The sequence below is a fragment of the Paralichthys olivaceus genome, chromosome 14 (assembly GCF_024713975.1).
Source record: "Paralichthys olivaceus isolate ysfri-2021 chromosome 14, ASM2471397v2, whole genome shotgun sequence".
In the NCBI taxonomy this organism is placed as follows: domain Eukaryota; kingdom Metazoa; phylum Chordata; class Actinopteri; order Pleuronectiformes; family Paralichthyidae; genus Paralichthys; species Paralichthys olivaceus.
This window is the reverse complement of record NC_091106.1, coordinates 7,866,404-7,888,675: the sequence shown is the minus strand read 5'-3', so window position 1 is coordinate 7,888,675 and position 22,272 is coordinate 7,866,404. Positions and strand designations below refer to the sequence as shown.

The following is a 22,272-nucleotide window of genomic DNA, read 5'->3' as shown; positions in this document are numbered from 1 at the left end:
TGCTTGTTTATTCCTACTCTTTGTTGCTGTTGATTCCTGTGGAACTTTGTAAGTACAGTAGAAACCTCATGACGCCATTACAAAATGTCCATGCTTGTATAGCTTGAACATGTGTCAGCTTTCCTTCGCTTGGGCTGAAACTGTTTTAGTCCAAAGTTTGCAAGAATCGGCTCAGTGAGTCTTTGAATTAATAAAAAAAAAAAAAAAAAACGCCCCCGGGAAAGCAGTCAGCTGACCCACAAACTGTTTTTTTCTGGATCTACATGGAAATGAATGATCCAAGCACCTCCACATTATCCGTCTCCTTCCCCTCCTGGCTACTGTACACGCAAAAACATTCATCCGACCCTGACAAAAAGAAAACGTCTCTCTTCTCAGGCTCTCATAAACACAGCCAGACACTTTCCCTTTACATGTATTGGAAGTACATATCCTAATATATTTTATTGCCATAGCCGACATACAGTAACATTCAAAAAGGTAAAACACAAAATGAAAGAAGCAACTGTATTTGAAAGTACTGTTTTATAAATGAAAAACCCACACTGCCATTTTGTTGTATTGAAATCTAAGCCAATAAAGCTTTAAATCACCACAAATCATATGATCCTCGGCTATACCAAAGGTACCACCGCCTCTTTTCTCCTCTGTGTTTTCTTCTCTGCATTTCACCATATTTGATCACACCGGTTCAGTGATGGCTGTGAGGTAGTCTGAGGACTTGTTGACTTTTAAATGACCAATCAGATGGTGTCTTCCATACAAACACTGACTAGTTGGAGCCCCGACAAAGAAACATATTTTCACTCCTGTTAATATTTACAGTTTGATCATATGCAAGTATAAATGCATACATGATTGTTGATTGTGTCTTGAAAGACCATAGCCCACTTACAATGCTAACATATAATATAAATGACCATTTTCCATAGCACACACAGCCACGGTTTATTTAAATCAATTAAGCAACTGAATGATGAAAGAATTAAAAAGCTACTTTGCAATTTGAATCTTGCTTCAAATTTTAAATCATGACTCTCTGTTTCCACTAATATCTTCATGTGTTATTGAAGTTGCAAACAATAATTATTTGAACACCTCTTCCCAATTGATGCATTCACGTGCAAGAAGATAAAAGATTTGGCTCACGTGTCCAAGTCTTGCATAGTTTTGTACTTTTGCAAAAAATAACTGTTTTGTAAGCAGTGCTACAAAGTAGCTTAAGCTTAGTTAAAGCATTCTCCACAGTTTAAGCACTGTACCGCTACCAGTCAGAATCATGATTAATAGTTGTGATTATAGTCTGATTAAAATCAGTGCAGCAGTCCCATATATATTGTCATTTTTATTCCTTACCTTCTTATTTCTTGCCAAAACCTGGTGTCTTCATTACCAATAGTGCAAAATAAACCAACCTTTGGTTGGTGTAAATGTGTTTTGCTAATAGTGGTAAATGTAGCCTTGAGCTGTTTACTCTACACAGCCAGAATTATTTTTCATATCTAACATGCATTCTTCCAATCCTAATTGATTCTGACTTTGTGATGCTCCCGTTAGAAGGCACAAAATAATGTATACAACTTTCATGACTTCTTATTACCTCAAGCATGTATAATGTTTTTCCAATTTTAATTTCCACATATGGTGAAATGAAACTGACTACTGGCTCCAAGAAAAGCAGGACAATTTAAAAATCTCCTCCAGACAAATTATAAGACATATAAAAATATGTTGCTTGGTATAATAATTTGTGTCTGATATGTTTTTTCTCTATAAAAAGACAAATCAATAAACCAGGTAAGAATTTTAAAAATTGTCTCTACCCCATCCTGTGAATAAGCAAATGCACTTTCAAAAGTTCACGCAAGGTTTCTGCTACTCCACTGAGAAACCCACTGGCAGTGCATGTACACTGAAAGTTTCAACACATCAGTCTTCTATAACCTGCACATTGTGATTTCACAGAATCATCCAGTGCATGCACATGTAAAACTTACGGTGAGAACAAAGTGCTGTGGAAAATGGTCAACAGTGGTGGAGAGCATGGTTACATTCATAGTGACAATAAAGGAGAATCCCACCAGGATGGTTCTCCAAGAAATACAGAAATATAATTAATTGACTAAGTTGTCTGTTTTCAAATCAATCTTGTCAAAGTGCCAGGTCATACATCACTGCATGTTTCTGAAAGCTGCAGTTTGACCTTATTCAGCCACAAGGGAAATTATTGTGGAACAATAACACTGTATTATAATACAGCCTGTGATTTTAAGTGTAAATGTTTGTATGACACAATAAAATACTGACTGGACAAAAGTTAGAAACAACTGAAAGAGAAGGAGAAACAATTAATGGAACTAAGAACAGGTGGAGTAGAAAACAAATGTTCTCTTGTCAGATGTAATCTATTGAATTTAAATAATGTCATAAAGGAGACAAACTTAGGTGGAGACAAGTTAGATAATAATAAATCACAGATTTACAGTGGGAGCATAAAACAGTTGTTTAGTTAAACCTAGTTATCGTTATTCTTAGTTATTTTAAATTACATAGTAAGATTATGGTATTTGGGCTTTAAAGGTTCAGTGTGTAGAATTTAGTGACATCTAGAGGTGAAGTTTCATGCTGCAGCTGAATAGCCCCTCATTTCACCCTCCCCTTCCAAACATGAAAGAGAACCTGTGGTGAACTTCAGTTGTCATGAAAACTCGAAAGGTTTTAGTTTGTCCAATTTGCACAGCAGTAAAAAACATGGTGGCCTCCACAGAGAGGACCCCCTCCATGTAAATATAAAGTTTTTAGATATAAAGAGTCCATTCTATGGTCAAGAAAACAACAATTCATACAATTTAGGTGATTACACACCAGTGAAAACATCACTAGGATTCTTTTATATTCAATTTCTGCCAAAAAATTCCTTTCACCTAAATCTTACACATTGGACCTTTAACATAATGGTGGCTGGTCCCCGCTTTTTAAAAAACGCAATTACATAATAAGCAAAAGGTTAGTGACACCCTTTTTATCAATTATCGATTTTATTCCAAGTGTCTCTATGTAGGACTTTTATGTTTTTTATTGTAACCACTAACTAAATTACCTTGTAAATCATGGACTGTATGATAAAGTGTTTACTGATTTTCCACCTGTATAATACACGTCACAACACTGCCAGTGATATAATAGCATTGATGGGAGAAGATTTCAACTTAAGAAGGTAAAAATCTTCTGTGCTGTATTATAACATGAAACTTAACCATTAAAATAAAGAAAATACCTTTTGATAAACATTCAAAACAAGACTGAAGACAAGATGGAAGTTACACTGTTTACTGTTGGAGAAGCTCCACTTTATCTGCATTAGGTCTCATAATAAACTGCTTCTGTTGAGTCTGACTGTAGATCCTCCTCACTGCTGTTGAACGGAGCTGTGCTGAATGTGTGTCCAACCCTTTCTACAGGAGACATTAGAAAAGCACCAGGAGTGTTTAAAGAGGCAAAGAGAAGCAGTGAAATACAGACTGAAGAAGCTGGCAGCCCGACAATCAGAAATCACTGTAAGTTCACACTCAGCAGTGCTGGAATTTTACCACAACATGGAATCTTCTTGTCACCTTTGTTATCCAGCAACAAAAGACACTGTGATTACACCTGTGGTCAGACAGTATAATAAACTCATAAATGCATATCCCTGACTTAGAAAAAGTCCTCAGCGATAAGGGAGAGCATTGTGAGGAAATATCAGGAGATCCAGGCCGTCCTGGACGAGGACCTGAGGTTGACCCTGTCCCACCTGGAGATGGAGGAACGGGCTGCGGTCTCCGCTCTGGATGGACTGATGGAGAGGAACTGTTCACTGATCCAGGAGATAGAGCAGGACCTGGCCAGACTCACTGTGGCACTGGACCAGACCTTCACAACGCCTGATGTAATGGTGATTAAACTGAACAGCTGCAAAACCAAGTTGATCAAAACATTCTCATGTGAATTAAAACTGTTGTGTAGTGTATGAATCTTGATTTTTTTTGCTTTTCCTCAGTCTGTCTTTTCACACCCTTTGCAGCAGGACATGCAGACAGAAGACAGGTGTGGACTCAGATCATTATTAATAACAGAAAATGCTTGAGAGTGGAGCCAACGCTGATGTTTCTCTGCCTCCTCCAGAGTGATGGATCTGCTGAGCACGACGGACCCGAGCAGTGTGAAATTGGACGAGGCGAAAGCTGAACAGATACTCAGCCTCACCAACAACCTGCTTCTGCTAATCAGCTCGCAGACGCCTATAATGAGGAAACTCATCAAGAGCTGTCAGTTAACATATTTCTATAGTGCTTAAACTGGACCTCTTCAGTGTGGTGCTTATTCTACGTAAAAATCTAAAACATGTGTCTCCAGATTCCAGTGAGGTGTGTCTGGATCCAGAGACGGCCCACCCAAAGCTCATCATCTCCCACCAAGGTGACAGTGCCACCTACACAAACGTCTGGCAGCAGCTTCCGGATCTCCCTGGACGCTTCGACACCACCCTCAATGTCATCAGCTTGCAAGCCTTCAGCTTTGGCCGCCATTACTGGGAGATCGACGTGACTGGGAAAACTTACTGGGAGCTGGGCATCACCTACCCAACCATCCCTCGCAAGGGCACCACAGAGGACTGTTGGCTGGGCCGGGGCAGCGAGTCCTGGTGCGTGGAGTTCTTTGATGGGGAGTACACAGCCTGGCACGGAGGAGTGCCCCATCAGTTGCCTTTCACCAAACGCTTCTGTCGGGTTGGTGTCATATGTAGCTTACCCGCAGGACTGGTGACGTTTCTTGAGGCGGACAAGATGGTGCCGCTGTTCTCGTTCTGTGCGGGAACCTTCTCAGACTGCCTCCACCTGGCCCTGTGTCCTGGTCATGACCACAACAGCATCAATGCAAATCCTATTGTAATATGTAGTGCTCCATCTCCCACCAGTGATCTCTGATGAGTCTCTTTTAATCATGTGTAATTACTACACATTCATTCCAGTGTGTTTCTTAGGCTTTCAGATTAACAGAAATATGCACAGTATTTTTTAAAAAAGGAGTCGCTTATCCTTAGATGCACCTGGTGCAAGTGTGTGGATCCAAAGTCTAAATTCAAACAAATAACTCTTCGCAAATATGCTCTCTGAGCTTGTGTGTTGAATCTAAAGTGCATGCTTCACCCATTTGCTCAAAACTCAATTGAATGAATTTCCAAATGAAATATAAGGTGGCTGAGACAGTGGTATTGATTTTCATGTTCATGTTCATTAAAAGTGGTTAGGAATATTTTTTTTTACTCTGTATTATTGTTATTAATACAAAGATAACCATGCAAGAGCACAGCTAAAATCAATAAAACTGACTCAGCAGCAGGGACTGGAGCCAGACAACCTCCTCCGAATCAAAGGTTAGTGTACTTCCATGAATGTTTAGAAAAGTGTGAGTGATCTGCCAGACAGCAAACTCTCATTTTACTCTTCTGGATGTCGTCTGATCCTCATCATGAACTTCAAGCTCGTCTTTCTCTGCCTCTTCTTAGCAGTGCTGCTTATACCTGCTGAAGTACGTGTTTATTGGATGTATTGTACAGCACTTGTGCATCAATAAGCAAATGTACTGGCTCATATTTACAAGGCTGTGATGTTTTGTAATAGATTTAATTGAAGAACTTGTCTGTGTTTCTGTTTTAAAAGATAATGAATATGTTAAAATATTACTAAGCAACTGCTCGTTATATTTCTGTTGTTATGATTCATATGTGGTGCTGTCATCCGAAACTTTCTATTCAGCTGAAACCTAAAAAGGACAAAAAACATCGGCATCGGCATCATGGTGATGGTCATGGTCGTGGTCTTGAAAGGAGAGATCAACATGGGAAAAGGAAACAAAAAATTAAGGACTTAATTATTGGTAAGTTCTATGTATTGTTCTATTCATTTTTATTGCTCATTACATGTAGAGTATGTTTGTATTTGACATTTAGCGTCTTCTTAGTCTTCACAAGGGAAGACAACATTGCTTTATAACAGCAAAAAAAATGATTGTTCCATAGACTACTTCTTTGAGATCATGTCGGGATCTTCTCACGATGATGATGATGATGATGATGATCATAATGGCTGGCTTTTTGAACTTCAAGAGACAGAAGGTAAGAGACAGAGTTAACACTCATGTATTCTGTCAGTAAATGGCTTGACTTGCGGTCGTTGCTCTGATCCCCTGATCTGGATCTGCACTAAAATGTTATGTTATAATTTGATTTGTGGTAATCTAATTCACAAACAAACTAAACATCAAACAACAACAGGGGTAGTTACAGGGGGTAAATAATACAGATCTGTATAATATTAGATTAACAGGCTATGTTGCTTTGTAAAACTCTCATTCAATGCTTATTTATTTTTTAATTTCTCAGGCCAATGCGACCCAAACCCTTGCTTTAACAATGGAGTGTGTGAGCCGAAAGCCAAGAACAAATACAAATGTGACTGTCCCAAACCTTACAAAGGAAAAAGATGCGAAAGAGGTTTGAAAAAAAATCAGTTGTTGGACTGCAAATTGGTCACAAAAAATTAGCAAAATTGAATTAATACTAAACGTTGTCATTATCCTTTAAGCTAAAAAATATTGTAGGAGAGGTCGGTGTGGACGTGGTGAATGCGTTCTGACGTCAACTCCCCCATATTATGAATGCAAGTGCAAGGAGCCCTTCCAGCCTCCAGACTGCAGGAAATGTAAGTATTTCCTCATCTAAATAACACAGGGCATCTCTCTGCCAGTATTTTCCACAGTACCTGGAAGCAAGCTTACACTCTGCACTATTGTTTTTCTCCAAAGATAAACTGTGTGATCCTAACCCGTGTCAAAACGGTGGCCAGTGCACCATAGATGATAACGACTTCGACTGCAAGTGCAGTCCAGGGTACAGAGGACATTTCTGCCAAGTTGGTAAATGCTGTGCCCCACATTATTCAGCCTGAGATATCAAAGCATCATCATAACTCAAATGCTGACTGAGTGTGATACATCTCGTAGGCCCCGATGACTGCTTTGTGGAGGATGGAGAGTCATATCGTGGCCATGTCAGTGAGACTGATGACGGTGATGAATGCCTCTACTGGAACTCACACTTCATACTGGAGCAAGGGACGAATCCCTTCACCGCCTTTGAGGACAAAGATGGACTCGGCCCCCACAACTTCTGCAGGTCAGGAGAAGATAGATACCTTTTTTCAAACTGCTGACAGCAGCTACAACAGGGTGTTATCTGACTTGTTTTCTTTGGTGCAGAAACCCAGATGGCGACACAATGCCCTGGTGTTTCTATAGAAGAGGTCGCCAGTTGCTGTGGGACTACTGTGATGTGACAGAGTGTCCTGAGCCAACAGGTCAGCTTTAAGGCCTCAAAACACTTTCCGATCATGACAAAACCAGTTGTGCTATCTTTTTTCTGTTTGTGTTTTCAGATGAGACGCCAACTGAAGTTACCATGGCAGTCCCTGATCCCACTATTCCCAAACCAAAACCTACAAAACCTGACTCCACAGAAGAAATCAAGCCAATACCAACCCAACCCCCAAAGCCAACCCAACCCCCAGCACCTACCATACCCCCAATGACCCCAAAGCCCAGCCAGGCTCCACAACCTTTTACCATACCCACTACTATTCCTCCCAGCCCTGTTTCCACTGTTCCACCAGCACAGTTCACCACCTGTGGGCTGCCTCAGCCTAAAAGGTCCATAACCCGAATTTTTGGGGGTCTGAAGGTGCCTCCGGGCGCTTTACCCTGGCAGGTGTCTGTGCAAGTGAGACCACAGGGCTCCAACATGCGATTCCGACACATCTGCGGAGGAGTTCTAATTGCCAGCTGCTGGGTGCTGACAGCAGGACACTGCATGTGAGTACAATTGTAATGCAAATCTGAGAGAAAAAAACTAACCAACCACACAAAATTGGCTGATTCTGTTCAAACTTGTATCTAATCTTTATTGTTGTTTGTGTTTGAACAGTGAAAGCAGAAAGGACATGCAAGTGGTTTTGGGAGATCTGTCTCTGAACATGACAGAATACACAGAGCAAACTGCACAAGTTGAAGAAGTTATTGTGCATGAGAACTACAGGGAGACTCCTACAGCTGTATACAACGACATAGGTGATCCGTGTCTCTCTTATTTCATGTCAAATAGGCATTGATAGTACCGACAATATTCAAATTAAGCCAGAGCCCTAATTCTGTATCTTGAGGCTTCCTCGTTTAGATAAGAATGGGATGTGAGAGAATCACAAGGGTGTCAAAGAATCCCATATACATTATGTTTTATGAACTCTACAGAATCTGTAAACTTGTGTGATGTAAAACTACAAGAATTACATTTTTCATTTTTTATTTTATCATGACTTTTCTGAATATCTGAAGCCTTGCTGAGGCTGAATGGAACTGGTGGTGTTTGTGCCAGAGAGACCCAGTTTGTAAAGACAGCCTGTCTGCCTGATGCCCAACTGCCTGATGGGACAGACTGCACCATTTCTGGATGGGGTGCCACTGAGGAATGTAAGACCACCATTTGCGCATCCAGCTGGAAAATAAAAAAACATAATTGTCATGATTTCTTTCAACCTTAAATTTTTATTTTCATGTGACCTTTGAAAATAGATGCTTATATGTCATGTCTCTGCAGCTAGGTTTGGTTCCAACCACCTGCTCCAGGCCAATGTATTGCTGATCAACCAGCAGAAATGCTCTGAACCCACTGTTTACGGCAGAATTATGGACAATACCATGCTCTGTGCTGGCTACCTGCAGGGAGGGGTGGATTCCTGCCAGGTAAGTAGAGGAATCTTGTGAGTTAAATGCTTGCTATCGTTCACAGTACTAACTTATCTGAGGTGTTTTCTGCAAGTGTGTGCATTTTCTATCCGCTCATTGGTTTTCTCTTGTTTCAGGGTGACTCTGGAGGACCACTGACTTGTAAGCAGAATCATGTCAATGTTATTTATGGCCTGGTGAGTTGGGGAGACCAATGTGGGAGGGCGAACAAGCCTGGGGTCTACACGCGTGTCATCCATTTCCTGGACTGGATCAAATCAAAGACTCAAGCAACGTTTCCAAAAGCAACAGGCCATCAGCTGCAGCCATGAATGCAGCAAGTCATGCTCATCGTGTGTAGCTCTTGGATTCTGCTCTTCTTTATCAAATGGTTTTGTCCTTGAACTAAATTCGCATTGTCATGTCAGTTTAACAGATTTTGTAAATTGCTCTCAAGAAAAAAGTCTGCAGTCTCTACTGTTCATCTATGTGTCACAGTGTCCTAATTTTCTCTATTTTCTCAATATTAGCTTTTATCTTCACCAAAAGTGATCTGGAATGGAAAACAAAAAGACACTTATTTTAAAATGTGACAGCTGTAAGCCCATTGTAGTGTCAAGTGTCATATTTTTTGATCGAACAGGTGATCAATCACTTTTGCATTAATCAGGGGTCTGTCATTGGACCCTTCGTTGTAGAAATTGACTCAAATGAATCAGTGGTCTATTTATTCTGATCTGTGCCCTCATATCTTTACTGTATGTCCTCAACTGACCCCTGGGTGGCAGAAATTACACAAGAGTTAAACCCTTTAAAACCACAGATGGGCATAAACGTTACACTTTATTCTTATGAATTAGTCTTTTCTAACCACCATTTAACAGCTCATTGTGTCATGCAATGTTCTGTTGATGAACCACAAAATGAACCGTGGGTCGAAGAAAACAGATATGTTGTGTGTAAACAGTGTTATTTGACCTCCCAAGACATTTTGTTTTCTGCAACGCAGCACTTCTGCAGGGCCCCTGACAAAGCCAGTGGTTTGCACACGGGTCATTTACATCCTGAAGTGCATGAGGTTGAACATGAGAGCTGCTGAATGAGGAGAGAGACTTTAACACAGAGCAAAATTGCTGTTTGACGGTGCAAGTGATAGCACTTGATGAAATATTTACAGTTACAGGACAACTGCAGAGACAGAAAAGTTAATGTAAGGTTAACGATATATGACTATAGACAAGCCTCAAACACAAACATTTCCTTAAAGGTACAGTGTGTAGAATTTTGTGATATCTATTGTTGAAATTGCATGTTGCTGCTGAATACCCCTCATCTCACCCTCCCCTTCCAAACACGAAAAAGAAACTGTGGTCTTTAATTGTCATAAAAACTAAAGAGGTGTTTAGTTTGTCTAGTCTAATGTAAAAAACATGGCGGCCTCCATAGAGAGGGTCGCCTCGATGTAAATATAAAGTATTTAAATATAAAGGGCTTTATCTGGGGTAAAAAAAAACTACGATTCATACAATTTAGATGAAACGAATCAGTGAAAACATCATGAGGATTATTCTACATTAAATTTCTGCCAATAGTTCCCTTTCACCTAAATCTTACATGCTGGACCTTTAATAGCTTATTTGAACAGGAAAACATTCTTATAACATGTTTGATGTGTCCACTGTGTAATGTGATATAAACAAAACATTTATGTGCCAAAATATTTGTGCAGACAAAAAAGAGCTTGCTGGGTTTATTGTTGTCCCCAAGTTCACTCATTTCCTCCATCAGTGTTTACATGCCACTCCAAGGGGTCCTTGATCCACAACAGTGTAAGAGGCTGCTTGTTCAGCCCATTCACATCAATGCATGGGTTTAACATGGGGTAGAGAGGCTCTGTGCACTGCACACAGAAAGAGTGAAGAAGTGTCATTGCATCAGCATTGTAGAATGACAGCTCCCCCTTCTGGAGATTGGTCAGTATGCCCAGCTTCCTGACTCTCTTTCCCACTGACAGCTGCTTCTCCTGGTTATCGTGCAATGCCAGGTACCGCCCATCTCCATGGTAGATGCACCAGGATGTGTTGTTTACACACAGGCTGGAGGAAGTCTGACTTATTGCATCTTTTTTATCAACCGACCCAGTAGTCATACCTATCAGCCAGTAAGGTTTCTCCTGGACAATGATCTCCCAATAGTGCTGGCCTGAAGCGAAGCTCTCGCGAGCCAGGACACTGTACTGGGAGTCATAGGGTTGAGGGCTCAGAGCCTCACTGACAGGCTCTCTCCTCCAGTACACTTGTTTCTCATCCTGGGTTATTTCCAGTTTTGGGTGAGCTGTCGTTGAGTCCAGAGCAGGAGAACTTTGATCTGCAAACAGAAAAATGCATTACACAACTACAGAGATAGTGGGGGTTTATTTTAGATTGCTAAATATTTGTTTCCTCACTAACATGACCACATTCGTGGAAAGTGTTGGGACAGAGCCACTGAAAGGTCGTCCACCAGCCTCTCTACTGTTCTCAGTTTCTCTGGGTCACAAAGGTCCTTGTCTACTTCCTGGATTGGTGCTAAATCCAGAGGGTCACTACAATAAAAACTGAAAATCATTAGTGGGCATAACTCGAACCAAAAGATGTCAGGTTGGATTTTAAAAAAAGAATGATATACTGACCAAAGATTCTGTGCTGTGATTTGCTGTTGGCAGTAAAAGGGTAATGTACAACTGTGAGTATTGCAATCACAGAACACGTTTTAGTTGCATTTGTACAACACTTTCACATTATCACAATAACACACTGTCTGCATATTCCTACCTGCAGGAATCGCAGATCATTTGTGTCCCGAAGGAGTAACTTGCTGGAGGCTCTGAGACTATCTATCTCTGTAATCTGGGCCTCCATCATGCTCCTCTGGGCCTCCAGCCACTCTGTCATATGTGTCTCCTCTGCATCTATAATCTGCATCATCAGACGCTCATCGCCATCCAGCACAACACGGATCCTGTTGTACTTGTCTGAGATTCTCTCTTGGAAATCTGCAGCAAACCTCTAGGAAAAAAAGCATTTTAGATCAATTTAAGGATTCTATGGATAAAACACTGATGATTTAACAACACTCTTTCATAGATCGCACCACTGTTTGTGTGTACAGTGACTCCAAGTCCTTGATGGCAAACTCTGCTTCACTTCTCCTCTTCAGCAGTTGGTTCATAGAGGTCTCTAACATGCCCTAAAGATAGAAAGATAGCAGGCCTATAGAAAATGAGTACCCAAACAAGAAAATTAAGTAATTATCATTTGATTACAAAAAAATAAGCACACTAGCCAATGACACATCGATGCTAACTGGTACAGAATGGGCTGTTCAGAATTATTTCTTGTCATTAGTGAGTCCTCCTCAAACAGTTACTATACCGCCACTTTTTATTGTTTGTGTGCTGGACATTGTGCACAGAGCTTTTTATAAATAGTCTATGTTGCAGAGTGCAGAGAAATCATTGCATTCATACTACCTGGTTTATCTGCAATGAAGCCGTTGTGCGTCCATGATCAAACAAATTCAGATTCATAACTGCTGTTAACCGATATTTGCTGAGTATTGGACCACTGCTCTCTGCTATCTATTTATTGAAATTGAATTAATGTTTTGTGAGTCCAAATTAGATTTTCAACAATAGACATGCCAAGTGTGAAAACAGATTAGATGAGCAGTTCTTGAGGAATGAGAGCAACAGACAGACAGACAGACAGACAGACAGACAGACAGACAGACAGACAGACAGACAGACAGACAGACAGAGATTTGAGGAATTAGTAGATTGATGTTCACCTTGAAATGTGCACAGGCCTCATGGAGTTGAGAAGCCTTGTGGTTCTTGTGCACGCCAACCAGGACACACAAACAGCACACAGGGACCTTCTCCTCCATACAGAAGAGCTTGAGCTCGTCACGGTGCTCCCTGCACTTCAGAGACAGCGGGTCTCCCGTCACCTCCACAACCGTGTGCTCCCTAAGAGCTGACCTCTGCTCGTGCAGCAGGGTGTGAGCCTGGCACAGTGAGGCGTCACAAGTGAGACATGTCCTCACGGCCACCGATGGCGTCTCTATACAGTGGTCACAGCGGACGGTTGAAGGTGATTTGGGTGCCCTGCTCAGAGCTGCTGCCTGTAGCTGTGCTGTCGATGGCCTGTCAGTGGCGAAGTCCTTCACTTTTGTCTGAAGGGTGGTGTTTATCTCCAGAGTCGCCTCAGAGGGGAGGAATATCTGACACTCTGGACAGAAGTGAGGGCCTTCATCACGCCCATCTGTTTCCCAGACAGTCTGGATACAGGTGAGACAGAAGTCGTGTCCACATGGGAGTGTCACTGGATCTGTGAAGACATCCTGGCAGACGGGACACTTCAAGGTTTCCTCAACAGTCCCCATGGCTCTGCTCACACCTGTTACAGCAGCTCAGTGCGCTCCTGTGCTCCTGCAGCCTTCCTGCTCATGAATGTTTCACAGGCCTCTCTTGGCATGCACACGCCACTCATGTGCCTCAGTGTCAGATTACAAAGGATGAGTTGATGTGATCCAGTAAACGTTTCAAACCACTGACTCCACTTGAACGGCACATTTCCAACAAACTCGATTCAGCAAAAATACATAAGCACTTATTACTTTAATCTAAAAATCAATTTTAATATGAATGTTCATTCTTGAAAAGTGGTTTCACTAAATATTTTTAACTGAGGGGCAACTTTCAGGGTCTAATCTCAAAGTCTTTATCAGAAAATTTATTTAGATTCAGAGAACTTTATCAATCCCAGGTTAAATTGTTGTTGTCAAGGTATCTGCATGGTGAGTTGGCAAGTGGACCTTGAGTTAAGATTATTTTGACCATAACTGATTTTAAATTAAATGTTTTCCTAATTATTCAGTTATTTTGAGTAGTCATATTGTTATACAGAACAATCAGCTCTATATAATGTGTTATCTACATTTTTCATAAATACATATGTTTAATTGCTCTTTATTTAATTGATTAAGATCAATACATTTGAGGGTGAATCAATATTTATCATCAATCATAATAAAACACACATATATTACATTTTACTGCATTGTAGTTCTTCCCCCCCTTTATTGAAGTACACATTATACACACAACATAGGGACATTTAATAGTGTAATTTGTAAGCTCTCCATACAACAGAGCTCACAATATAGTCAACTATATCAAATACAGACAAAAAACATTAATTTAATGAGCTTGAAAATAAAATAAAAAATAATAAAATAATTCTTAGACATCAATAAAGTTCACCAATATTTTACATTCATCATTCATACACACACACCACGAATTCTTAGTTCAATATTTACTCTTCAATGAAGACTATAAATCCAGGTTATGTTTTCATTCAAGCAAGGACTACTAGACTGACCATCAGGCTTTTGAACCACGGACCATAACCACCATCTACCTCTATATTTGCAATTTTGCACAAGACATTGCACATTACATCTCCTATGCACATTGTTTGAATTGCCGTCCTATTTCACATTGATCGGTCATCTGTTATCTTATTCTTTATTTTAATTATGTTTATTTTCCATTCTACTTATATATTTTGCATTGCATATGCACTTTATATTTTATATTTCGTATTTTATATATATTTCTTCTTTTTACTTTCTTTGGTCGGGCAGTTGCTAAATAAGAATTTCATTACCCAATAATAAACCGCTGTGTCTGTTATTGTGTATATGACAATAAACTTCTTAAATCTTGAATTCACTTACAAACAAACGAAACTTTAATCCTCCATTATGATTCCAAGTGTAATACTGCATTCACTCTCTTATCCTTGTACTTGTACTTCCCACAGCTCCTCCATTGTCCGCCGATCGAAGGTACTATTTTCTACGTACGTAAAGACCCCACGCTTTGTATGTAAAAGACGCCTCTCTATGCGGACGTATCCACACATCCCACGTACATGTCCTTCCAGAATCGCTCAGTTCTTGCTCAGCTCAACCAACGTGGGCTGTGGATGTGGCAGCAGCAGCAGCAGCTCAGTCTCGCCGGGTCTGGTTGACTACGTGTCCGCTGCAGTGCTCTCACCAGCGGGGTTGTGGTGGTTGTGTGTACATTTTCACATTGTCAGGTAAGTTGTCATTATGTTAAATAACGTATCACGTCAATTTTGTCCGAAATAACCGGGAAGCGAAGCAGCGAGGGAGCTCGTGTTTGCTAACGCTAGCTAACACCAGCTAACCACATGTATCTTTTGACAGCAATAACACGAGACACCTAGCCACAGTCTGTTAGCAGTGTTATCTGACTTGCTATCTTAACTGGCTTTACATACATCAGAGGTTTTTGTATGCGAATAGTGCTAGCATATAGTACTAGCATATGTTTACAAGCTAACTCGTGCAAACAGCATTTTAACTGGGTCAGTGTGACAAGTTCGAGTACCATCACTGAACAATGCTTAACATTATGATCCATGATGCCAAGCTTAGCAGCGAGATCAGAATAATGCTAACGTGAGGGATTTGTGATCATATGTTTTTCTCTTTGTATTGACAGTCATCCATAGAATAACTACTCATACAACCTCCACACAGTTAAAGTTAGTTCATTTGCTATTGTCACACTGCACATGTGAATGTGTAAAGCTTTAGTTTGTATTGTGTTGTGTTTGACTTCTTTTATAGGAAGCTCCTTTTACCTTACCTTTATTTTAATTTAACTGTTGCACTGCTGAGCTGACAGGGTTCTTGTCCAACACCTTTCATTGTACTGTTGACCCTGTGTTAACTTGCATATGACAAATACAACTTGAACTTGATACACTCTGTCTGTCTTAACAAAGTTTCTTCTGTTTGTTGGTCACAGCTGCTCTCATCCGTCAGTGTCATGTTTGCTAGGCTGGCATTGTGCTCTCGCCTGCCCTCCAGAAACTGGCAGTCAAATGTCTCCATCAGAGCGTATTCGAAAGCCAAATGTAAGTATCCTACCAACATCTAATCTGAAGTGGATGCTACTCTCACCTCCTCTTTGCTATGTATACTGTAATGGTGCATGCTGATGTGATACCAAATCTGACAGTTATTATTTTCTGCAGTCTCACTTCCACGTCCCCATGGGAAGTCTTTTGCGCACCGCAGTGAGTTAAAGCAGGCCAAGCGCATCGTCGTGAAGCTGGGCAGTGCTGTGGTGACTCGCGGAGATGAGTGCGGCCTGGCACTGGGGCGACTGGCCTCAATAGTAGAGCAGGTAAAGCTACACTTAAACAGATACTGCACACTCAAAATGTTTGAGCTTTAAATTAAAATTTGTGACTGTTCTTTGATGAAATATATTAGTGCTGGTTTTAATATCACATTTATTACCACATTTACAAAGAATCTACATTTTTGGGTTGAATGTGGCTCATAATACCACCCAATGTTTCAAACTATCTTGGAACTTGCAAGGCCAATGCTTACATGGAGTCAACCATTTGTGATTTCTCTACATCATGACAGTTATCTATGTTTCAAATGGTTAACACCCTCTTATCAGTGGGCAGCCCCCTCCACTAGCGACCACTCATGAGTGAGAATCTGGAAAGTTGCACATTTGCAAATCGATGCCAAATCTAAACCCTAAACCACCACACTCACACACACTCACACACACTCACACACACTCACACACACACACACACACACACACACACACACACACACACACACACACACACACACACACACACACACACACACCGTTTGAACCACTGGCTGAGACACCTGTGCTGTGGAGGCATTATACCTCTACTTTATACGATATTTTTGTTGCAAAAGTGTGTGCGTATTTCCAACCTGCAACCTAGCACTGTATTCTGAATGCATTTTTTTTGTCAAGGAAGAGGCATTTCAGCTAAATCTTTAATATTGTTAAAGAAAACATTTTTCTGATGAGGGCTTTATAAGTGTGAACTTATGTGGAGTCCCCAAATGTAATAAAACAGAAATCCCTAGTCTAAAGAGTAATCTTGGCCTCGAAAAACGAAATATAATGTTCTTGTTTCTGTGTGACCTCTCAGGTGGCTGTGCTCCAGAATCAAGGCAGGGAGATGATGATCGTCACCAGCGGTGCTGTGGCGTTTGGGAAGCAGAGACTGAGACATGAGATCCTGCTGTCTCAAAGTGTCAGACAAGCCTTGCATTCTGGACAGAACCAACTCAAAGAAATGGTGAATAATAGTCGCATAACAACACAAAATATTAGATAAGCATTTCTTTATTTTGTTTATGAACTTAAAGTTATCTTAACTATATTTTGGTTTTTCAGTCAATTCCAGTTTTAGAGGCAAGGGCGTGTGCGGCTGCAGGGCAGAGTGGTCTGATGGCGTTGTATGAAGCTATGTTCACCCAGTACAGCACCTGCACTGCACAAGTATGTAAAACAGTTTTCTCTTTTATCATAGAATAAAATGCTTACAGCAAATTATGTAAAAATAACTTATTTTTATTTTTTTTTACAATTCTGCAGATTCTGGTCACCAATCTTGATTTCCATGACGAGCAGAAACGTCGCAATCTGAACAGCACGCTCCATGAACTGCTGCGGATGAACATAGTTCCTATCATAAACACCAATGATGCTGTGGTTCCACCCCCGGTTCCCAACAGTGACCTACAGGGCGTAAATGTAGGTACTGTGTGAAGGGCATGCAGGGAACACTAAATGTGGCCCAGAATTGTAATGGTGAGAGGCTTTAAGCATGCATAATTTAAGGCATATGTTTTTCTTCATCTTATACTTCCAACCTCACTAACATTTTGTTTCTTGGACATATGGTTTCATTTTCATGGCTACTTTGTATGTGTATCGTGCACAGACTTGTGTTACCTCCTTTTGAAAAGAACGTGTCAACATATGGTGTTTGTTTTTGCAGCTGATTGGGAGTGAGAGGCCTTTGTCGCATGGTAGCAGCTCATAAGCTGTTATTCTACAGGAGAATGTGAGATACAGTGATTTTCCTTTTGGTGCATTGACAGTTCTGTTTGTTTTACAGGTAATAAGCATCAAAGATAACGATAGCTTGGCTGCACGGCTGGCTGTTGAAATGAAAGCAGATCTCCTTATTGCCCTGTCTGATGTTGAAGGTACAGATATAACCACTAAGGATTTATATTGATTTATACATACATATTTATATTGTAGAAGATGTAAAACTGTTCTTCTTTACTTACTGTCTGGTTTGTTGGACAGGTCTCTTTTTCTTGATGAAAATATATTGATGTCTTCTTTGGTTCTCTGAAAGATTAAAAAGGGGGAAAAATCTATCCTACAGGTTTATACGACAGTCCCCCAGGAACAGATGATGCCAAGCTTATTGATATTTTTTACCCTGGAGACCAGCAGTCAATCAAGTACGGCACTAAGTCCAGAGTTGGTATTGGTGGCATGGAAGCCAAGGTCAGCATGACAGAAAGTATTTGATCTCTGTGTGTAAACAGGCCTGAGTTTGTCGAACAATGAAAAAGTTATTCTCAATGATGTCTCTTTCAGGTGAAAGCAGCCCTGTGGGCACTGCAGGGTGGGACGTCTGTTGTCATTGCCAATGGCACAAATCCTAAAGTCACCGGCCACGTCATTACAGACATTGTGGAAGGGAAGAAAGTTGGTACCTTCTTCTCAGAAGTGAAGCCTGCAGGTAGTGTGTAAAACCACCGTGAATTCTTATTTTAGCCACTTATTGTCTTTGTGTTTTCATATTTAATGCATCTGTTATTGACACTACTAGGTCCAACTGTGGAGCAGCAGACAGAGATGGCCCGACATGCAGGAAGGTCTCTGGCTTCTCTGCTTCCTGAACAGGCAAGTTTTTAATCCCCAAGTGTGGTCTTAAAGTGAAGTTTTAAAATACCTCAGTGTATGAAGATAATAAGAATGATATGTATGTTTGTTTTTGCAGAGAGGAGAGATCATCTACTATCTTTCTGAGCTGCTCACAGAAAAGAAGGATGAGATTCTCAGTGCCAACAGGAAAGACATGGAATTAGCAACAACATCAGGTACAGAGTCACAGAGAAGAGACGATGATCACCATAATCCTCCGCTGCATGCATATGGTTTACTATGCCTCTGTATAGAGTAATGTGTTGTCTGTGTTAGGGATGGTAAAATGTACCATTTCATTTCAAATCAGCAGCATAGTTAATGATGCAGTTGCCCCAGTTAAAACAAGTGTTCTCCAAATACAATTTGGGATAAACTAATTGTTTCTAACGTCTTTGCATCGGTAAAATCTAATTTATAATATTTATACTTAATTATTAACAGGCCATGTGGCCAGTGGCCAACTCATGTGAAGTCTCAAGTCCAATTTTCTGCAAATTGTCAAAGAAAGAAGAGCTACATATTCAAACAAATTAGAAGTGGCAAGACCGGCTGTAGTTACAGAACACTGCATTATGAACTTATAATGGCCAAGTGCTTTTAGAACTCAAAAATACATAGCATAAATGAGAGGCTTATTAAACGTCAGTACTAGATGATCAAATATGTGAATTGTACATCAACCACAGTGATGGAGATGCACATCCACAGTGTTTTTATTTGTTTGTCCTTGTAGGTCGTTTCTCCCAGGCTCTGATCGACCGCCTGAGTCTGTCAACAGCTAAACTAAACAGCCTCGCCATTGGCCTCCGTCAGCTTGCTGGCTCCTCCAGGGACAGTGTGGGTCGGGTGTTGAGGAGAACCAGGGTGGCCAACAACCTGGAGCTGGAACAGATCACTGTCCCCATTGGTGTGCTGCTGGTTATCTTTGAGTCACGTCCTGATTGTCTCCCACAGGTGAGTCAAGCACAACACTTAATCATCATTAGCTGCTGGTTTAGGAGACATGTTTTATTTTCAACTCTCGTTATGTCTTTAAACTCACATTTTCACATACTGAATATTGTTTTTCAGGTGGCGGCTCTGGCTATTGCCAGTGGAAATGCTTTGCTATTGAAGGGGGGTAAAGAAGCTTTCAACACCAATAAAATTCTACATCAACTAACCCAGGAAGCACTTTCCATTCATGGTGTCACCGATGCCATTCAATTGGTAAAACTGAAGGCATAAGAGTACACAAACACAGGAGCTGTGTCTTAATTAAGGGGCCGCATCCCTCTGAGGACCTAGTCTACACAGTCTGCTGCATCCTTTATTTTCTGCGTAGATTGCATTGGTCTGGTCTTCTTTTTGCGACACCAGCTTGTCCCGCCCTGCTGTGGATGAAAAAGTTGACCTGCTGACCTTGTTACCTCTTTCAAAAACTCTTTGTTACTGAAGCGCAGTGAATCATGGGACAGGTTAGGCCGGGAAGGATCCACCTGATAGAGCCTCAGTTGCTCGGGGAAGGAAGTATTTGTCTACCGCATTTGAAGGAGCCTAGTCTAGTCTCTCTGCTGGGATGCAATCAGTCTTCAAATGCAGTTTCCAAAGGATGCGGTCCCCAGATTAAGACACAGCTGGTGTTTTTATGTAACATGATCTCAATATTAAGTCCGATTTTGTGTAAAAGTCTTGAATTTACTGTGACATGCAGGTGAGCACACGTGAAGAAGTTGAGGATCTGTGCCGACTTGAAAAGTTGATTGACCTGATCATACCGAGGGGCTCGTCCCAGCTGGTCCGGGAAATCCAAAGGGCAGCGAAGGGTATTCCTGTGCTGGGCCACAGCGAGGGCGTCTGTCATGTCTACATAGACAACGATGCCAGCATTGACAAGGCCATTGATGTTGGTATGTGTTTCTTTAAAATTTGATCACAGTGTTTAACAGGTTGTAGATGTACACCGAATAGTTGTCTGAGTTCACACATAAAATTGTTATCGTTTTTATTTTGCTTGGTTGTGTAACCCAGAACTGCTGAATTAATTTACTAACTTCTTTTTCATTCTAGTCAGAGACTCCAAATGTGACTATCCTGCAGCCTGCAATGCCATGGAGACGCTTCTCATTCACAGAGATTTATTGCGAACTCCTATATTTGACCAGATCATTGATATGCTGAGAGCAGAACATGTAAGAAGCTTTAAACCCTCCGTAACTTACACATGCACACATATTACACCTAGAATTAAAGTATGTGGTGGAATGTTTTTGTTTATTAACTGTAAAGTTTTGTAATGTAATTATTTTGTTTATTATTCACTCAGGTCAAGATCCATGCAGGTCCCCAGTTTGCGTCCTATTTAACTTTCAGCCCATCTGAGGTGAAGTCTCTGAGGACAGAGTATGGGGAGCTGGAGTGCTGCATTGAGGTGGTAGACAGCATGCAGGATGCTGTGGACCACATCCACAAGTACGGCAGCTCCCACACTGATGTTATTGTTACGGAGAATGAGGACACAGCTCAACAGTTTCTGCAGCAGGTGGACAGTGCCTGCGTATTCTGGAACGCCAGCTCTCGGTTTGCTGATGGTTACCGTTTCGGTCTAGGTATGTACAGCATCAGACATGGTTTTACTTCTCAATGTTATCTGAGCGACATATAAGAATATATTGTACATCCTCCCGTAAATTGCCCTAAAGTACCACTGTCTTGAAATAAGGATAGAAGCATTCATTTTATTGTACATATTTTGCAGGAGCTGAAGTTGGAATCAGTACGGCACGGATACATGCCAGAGGTCCAGTGGGTTTGGAGGGGCTTCTGACCACCAAATGGATCCTTCGAGGGGAAGGGCAAACTGTGGCTGACTTTTCTGAGCAAGGCAGTATGAAATACCTACATGAAAACATCCCCGTCATCCAGGGGAGTTTTAATTAGGTGTCCAAACAAATCTTCAGGAGTTGAGATAACTGAGGTTTACACAGTTATATAAAGGTGTGTGTCTGCAAGTAGCACTTCATCTTTTCAGCTGCTGCTTCATCAGCTATTATGTTCATTATCAAAATGTATCAAATTATGTTGGTGATTAGGTGATAAAGTATGCCAATTATCTGTGTATAGATAATTGGCATACTTTATCACATACACGTATGACAGGTGAAACAAATCATGCAGACAATGCTCTTTCACTTGAAAGGTCATTTTTATAGTAGCAGAAAGATAAATCATTGCCCCAGCTGTGATTTTCTAACTTATTTTTCTACAAGAAAACTCTCCCTTGGTGATCTTGTTTGTTGCAGGATCTCAGTTCCGTTTTATTTTGCTGTTCTTTTTGCACAGATTTAATAAATATGCTGTACAGTTCTTAACTCATGTTTTTGTGTTTCATCTATTATTCAAAACCTTAATCAGAATGCCCCAGGTTTACAAACACATTTAGTGTATTGGCTGTCTTTAGTTATTACCCCCACTAAGGTTTTTTTTGCTTGCATTTGTTTTTTGTATGTTAGTTAGCAGGATTAGCCAAAAATATTGAGCAGACCACAGCGAAAGTTGGTGGTTTAGGTCAGGCAAGAACCCATTCAGTTAAA

The 22,272-nt window shown here is 40.8% G+C and overlaps 4 protein-coding genes across 5 annotated transcripts; 3 read left to right on the top strand and 1 right to left on the bottom strand.

Annotated features, from left to right (window-relative positions):
- The first annotated feature begins 3,302 nt into the window (after nt 1–3,302).
- LOC109630568 (probable E3 ubiquitin-protein ligase TRIML1) lies at nt 3,303–5,112 on the top strand. 2 transcript variants are annotated; one of them, XM_069539027.1, is made up of 5 exons: nt 3,303–3,557; nt 3,701–3,928; nt 4,040–4,086; nt 4,165–4,307; nt 4,396–5,112. In XM_069539027.1, exons 1-5 carry the CDS (start codon nt 3,438–3,440, stop codon nt 4,965–4,967), a joined length of 1,110 nt encoding a protein of 369 aa, XP_069395128.1. In that variant the 5' UTR covers nt 3,303–3,437; the 3' UTR covers nt 4,968–5,112. The 2 variants fall into 2 exon arrangements, with proteins under 2 accessions (XP_069395128.1, XP_019944394.2); XM_020088835.2 differs by having other exon boundaries at nt 3,701–3,934.
- Nucleotides 5,113–5,422: 310 nt separating this feature from the next.
- LOC109632412 (hyaluronan-binding protein 2-like) lies at nt 5,423–9,299 on the top strand. The gene is made up of 13 exons (XM_020091672.2): nt 5,423–5,571; nt 5,799–5,919; nt 6,062–6,157; nt 6,425–6,535; nt 6,627–6,743; nt 6,847–6,957; nt 7,045–7,216; nt 7,300–7,397; nt 7,476–7,908; nt 8,021–8,163; nt 8,428–8,562; nt 8,690–8,835; nt 8,955–9,299. Exons 1-13 carry the CDS (start codon nt 5,512–5,514, stop codon nt 9,147–9,149), a joined length of 1,938 nt encoding a protein of 645 aa, XP_019947231.2. The 5' UTR covers nt 5,423–5,511; the 3' UTR covers nt 9,150–9,299.
- Nucleotides 9,300–10,585: 1,286 nt separating this feature from the next.
- On the bottom strand, nt 10,586–13,242 carry LOC109632434 (E3 ubiquitin-protein ligase TRIM11-like). The gene is made up of 6 exons (XM_020091700.2): nt 12,646–13,242; nt 11,950–12,045; nt 11,631–11,864; nt 11,489–11,511; nt 11,268–11,401; nt 10,586–11,184 (listed from the first exon to the last, which is right to left on the bottom strand). Exons 1-6 carry the CDS (start codon nt 13,240–13,242, stop codon nt 10,586–10,588), a joined length of 1,683 nt encoding a protein of 560 aa, XP_019947259.2.
- A 1,576-nt stretch (nt 13,243–14,818) lies between these two features.
- On the top strand, nt 14,819–22,054 carry LOC109636006 (delta-1-pyrroline-5-carboxylate synthase-like). The gene is made up of 17 exons (XM_020097501.2): nt 14,819–14,966; nt 15,704–15,812; nt 15,933–16,084; nt 16,896–17,045; nt 17,144–17,248; nt 17,345–17,503; nt 17,871–17,961; nt 18,150–18,274; nt 18,368–18,512; nt 18,603–18,676; nt 18,774–18,873; nt 19,434–19,654; nt 19,772–19,909; nt 20,394–20,589; nt 20,750–20,871; nt 21,006–21,288; nt 21,438–22,054. Exons 2-17 carry the CDS (start codon nt 15,725–15,727, stop codon nt 21,617–21,619), a joined length of 2,331 nt encoding a protein of 776 aa, XP_019953060.1. The 5' UTR covers nt 14,819–14,966; nt 15,704–15,724; the 3' UTR covers nt 21,620–22,054.
- Nucleotides 22,055–22,272: the final 218 nt, after the last annotated feature.